This window comes from Hydra vulgaris, chromosome 05 (assembly GCF_038396675.1).
Source record: "Hydra vulgaris chromosome 05, alternate assembly HydraT2T_AEP".
Classification (NCBI taxonomy): Eukaryota; Metazoa; Cnidaria; class Hydrozoa; order Anthoathecata; family Hydridae; genus Hydra; species Hydra vulgaris.
The window spans coordinates 16,501,149-16,504,310 of NC_088924.1; the positions used below are offsets into that span (position 1 = coordinate 16,501,149).

The following is a 3,162-nucleotide window of genomic DNA, read 5'->3' on the forward strand; positions in this document are numbered from 1 at the left end:
CGCTTTTTTATTTTTTTAAAATTTGTAAAAATACAAAAAAAAAAAAATTATGATCAAGTTTGCCTTTAAGAACTGTCTCAACATTGTAAGTTTGCACCACTCTTGAACACATGCTTCTACCTAATAATAAATTCTACCCTGTTTCTTATTATTAAGTGGTTAGTCATTCAAAAGTCAAGACACATTCTTTATCTGTAGTTGTTAAAACACAACCTTAAACAGTGGTTGTTCCTGCTTGATAAAATTATTTTTCATTTTTATATAACAAATGCCCATACTTCTGAATCCTCTCTTTTTGATGTTTTACTGGTTTATATAATTTGCAGATTTTATAGTATTTTTTAATCATTTTCTGAATATTAACCTTAAGTATTTACCTTGTAACTCCCAACTTAAATAAGAACTGTTTGTCCATCAACTAATAGACTAAGTTATATATATATATATATATATATATATATATATATATATATATATATATATATATATATATATATATATATATATATATATATATATATATGTATATATATAATTTCTTTTTTGTTTGATTGTTGATATTTTTAATCATTATTTGTTTCTGATTTTTTTAGATTAAACTTTAGATATATTTATTTTTAAACACGAAACTTACTCTAACCTGCATGAAAGTCATTTGAAGCTCTAAAAATGATAAATTTCAAAAGCATTGTTGTAACTGTGTTGTCTGCTATCCTTATACCCAAAATTTACTTATGGTTAACAAGTAACGCTGTGGGAGTTCAGTTTTATAATGTCTATCCTGGAATGTGTAAATCTATTCCTGGTATTGTCTGCGGGTCTGAAAAAATTACAGTGACTTCCGATGGACTTGCTTTTTTTACTAGTGGAATGAAAGGTGCATCAAATTGTGATCATCGTTATCTGCATGGTCGTATTTATTTATTTGATTTTAAAGATCCAGAAAAAGGAGCAACAGAACTTTTTTTGAAGAGTAACAGTATATTACCCAGTAGTTTTAGTCCCCACGGGATGGACTTGTTTGAAGATTTAAAAAATAATTTAATTAAACTGCTGGTGATCAATCATGCTAATCATAGCGAGAGTGTTGAAGTTTTTATTTTTAAACGTAGTGAACCTTCTTATTTGGATCATGTAAAAACTTTAACTGATAAAAAGTTTGTTTGTCTTAATGATATTGCTGTTATAAATGAAAATATATTTTATGTTACTAATTATCTGAAGCACTGTCAATATAACGAATTTGCTTCATTGCTTTTTGAAATTGGTTTAAAAATGCCCACATCTAATATAGTTTACTATAATGAAGGAAGCACTTTAGTTGCAGCAGACGGGTACTCCTCATTAAACGGTATAGCCATAAGTAAAGATTTCTCCATTGTTTTTGTATCTTCAACTGCAAATAATACTTTATCTGTTTTTAAACGCGAAGCTAAATCAGGAAAACTTTTACTTCATAATGCAATTGATATTTCATATAGTCCTGACAATGTTTACATTGATCATCAAACTGGTTTTTTATATGTTGCAGTCTTAAAAAAACCACTTCATTTCTTCTTGGCAGTAAGAAACTTAACTCTCAACACTGGAACTGGGATAAAAATTGTGCCTGACTCTAATCAATGGAAAAATGCTGATGTAACTGAAGTTTTTCATGATAATGGTCAGCTTATTCAAAGTGCAAGCATGATAGTTTTTTACAAAAATCAATATTTAATTGGTTCGGTTTATAACACATTGGTTTACTGCCGCACAGATAATATCTAAATGATATTATTTGTGCACATAAATCTTATTGTTAAATGAGATTTTATCTTCAACTCTTTTTCGCCCCTTCTCCTTAAACCTTACATTCCTTTTTAAAAAAAGAAAAAAAGTTTATATTTTTTCAAAGAAATTTGTTTTCTAGGAAATAATCTGATTTCTTTCTGAAAAAGGTTTCTTAGATACACATTTGTTAAATGCTCTTTTAATACTCTTTGTGTGTGTGTGTGTGTGCGTGTGCGCGCGCGTGTGTGTGGTGTGTGTGTCAACTTAACACTCTTTTATAACTTTAAAGTTTAATGTTGTATTTTTCTTACGTATTTTATAAATCACCAGCTCGTTTTTTTATAAAATAAGATCTTTTTAATCTAATAAATGTTTTTTCTTTTTTGTAAATTGAACAACGTTATTTTTAAAATCAGTTATTTTATTGATTTTTACTTGTTTGAAATAATACATTACAGGTCCGTATAGTTCCCAATAGCATACAATACAGGTCCCAATAGCTTTTTTTGGTGTTTGAGATATGTAACTCTCAGACATGCAAACTTCAAATTCTTGTGTGTTCATACTAATGACAACTGAATATTCAAAAAATCGTAGTGATTGGAGTCTGAAAACAAAAATGCTCTAAAAAAGTGTTCCCCTATTTTAAACATAAAAACAATGAGTTAAAATATTTATTACTTTTATACTAATCTATTTTCATAGGCAGGTTTTTAAATTTATGTTTAATTATTTGTTACCATATTCTGTTTTTCACACAATTGCACACTAGCTTTTCTTCTTAGAATTTGGTGAACCATCGTATACTCACAATGTGCGCTGATCAAAAAACGCATTTAGTTTTTGAAATGCGTTCTCAAATTGGGTGGCGCATAGGTTCTAGCAATTGCAATTTACTTGATGCCTTCCTGTAAGTTGAGTTAAATAAAATAATAGTAGAGTATTATTTAGGTTTTAATATAGTTTTATAAACTGTTTTTACTAATTTACTGTTTCTTACACTTAGTATAAATCAGTGAAATATGAATATGCTGAGTGTTGCTGGAGTATAACTTAAACTTTAAAACGATTTTATTTTGTTCGTAATTGTAATTCGATGCTTGTAAATATAAAAATTAGAGGATTTTAAACTACGTAGTTTAAAGAATTTTACGTAATTTAAATTCCTTAAGACCTTAAAAAATCAAATCTATCTCTTTTTGTTAATAAATGAATGACGTTAATAAATTTCTAAATGACAAGCTCACACAAGATTAAGTTTTGGTTATTAGAATAAGAGATGATAGCTTGCTTGAGCCATAATCATGTTAATACTTGTAAAAAAGACCAAGTGGTGAAAACTTCCTCACAGGAAAGGTATATGTGGCCAGAGCGTGTATAAGCGAAAAAAAA

General features: G+C 27.9%; 1 protein-coding gene across 1 annotated transcript; it reads left to right on the forward strand.

Annotated features, from left to right (window-relative positions):
- The first annotated feature begins 562 nt into the window (after nucleotides 1-562).
- On the forward strand, nucleotides 563-2,140 carry LOC136080629 (serum paraoxonase/arylesterase 1-like). Its single transcript, XM_065797529.1, has one exon. It carries the CDS (start codon nucleotides 670-672, stop codon nucleotides 1,765-1,767), a length of 1,098 nt encoding a protein of 365 aa, XP_065653601.1. The 5' UTR covers nucleotides 563-669; the 3' UTR covers nucleotides 1,768-2,140.
- Nucleotides 2,141-3,162: the final 1,022 nt, after the last annotated feature.

Excerpts from the sequence above, each read along its gene's own strand:
- LOC136080629 (XM_065797529.1), top strand. The coding sequence starts at position 670 with ATGATAAATTTCAAAAGCATTGTTGTAACTGTGTTGTCTGCTATCCTT.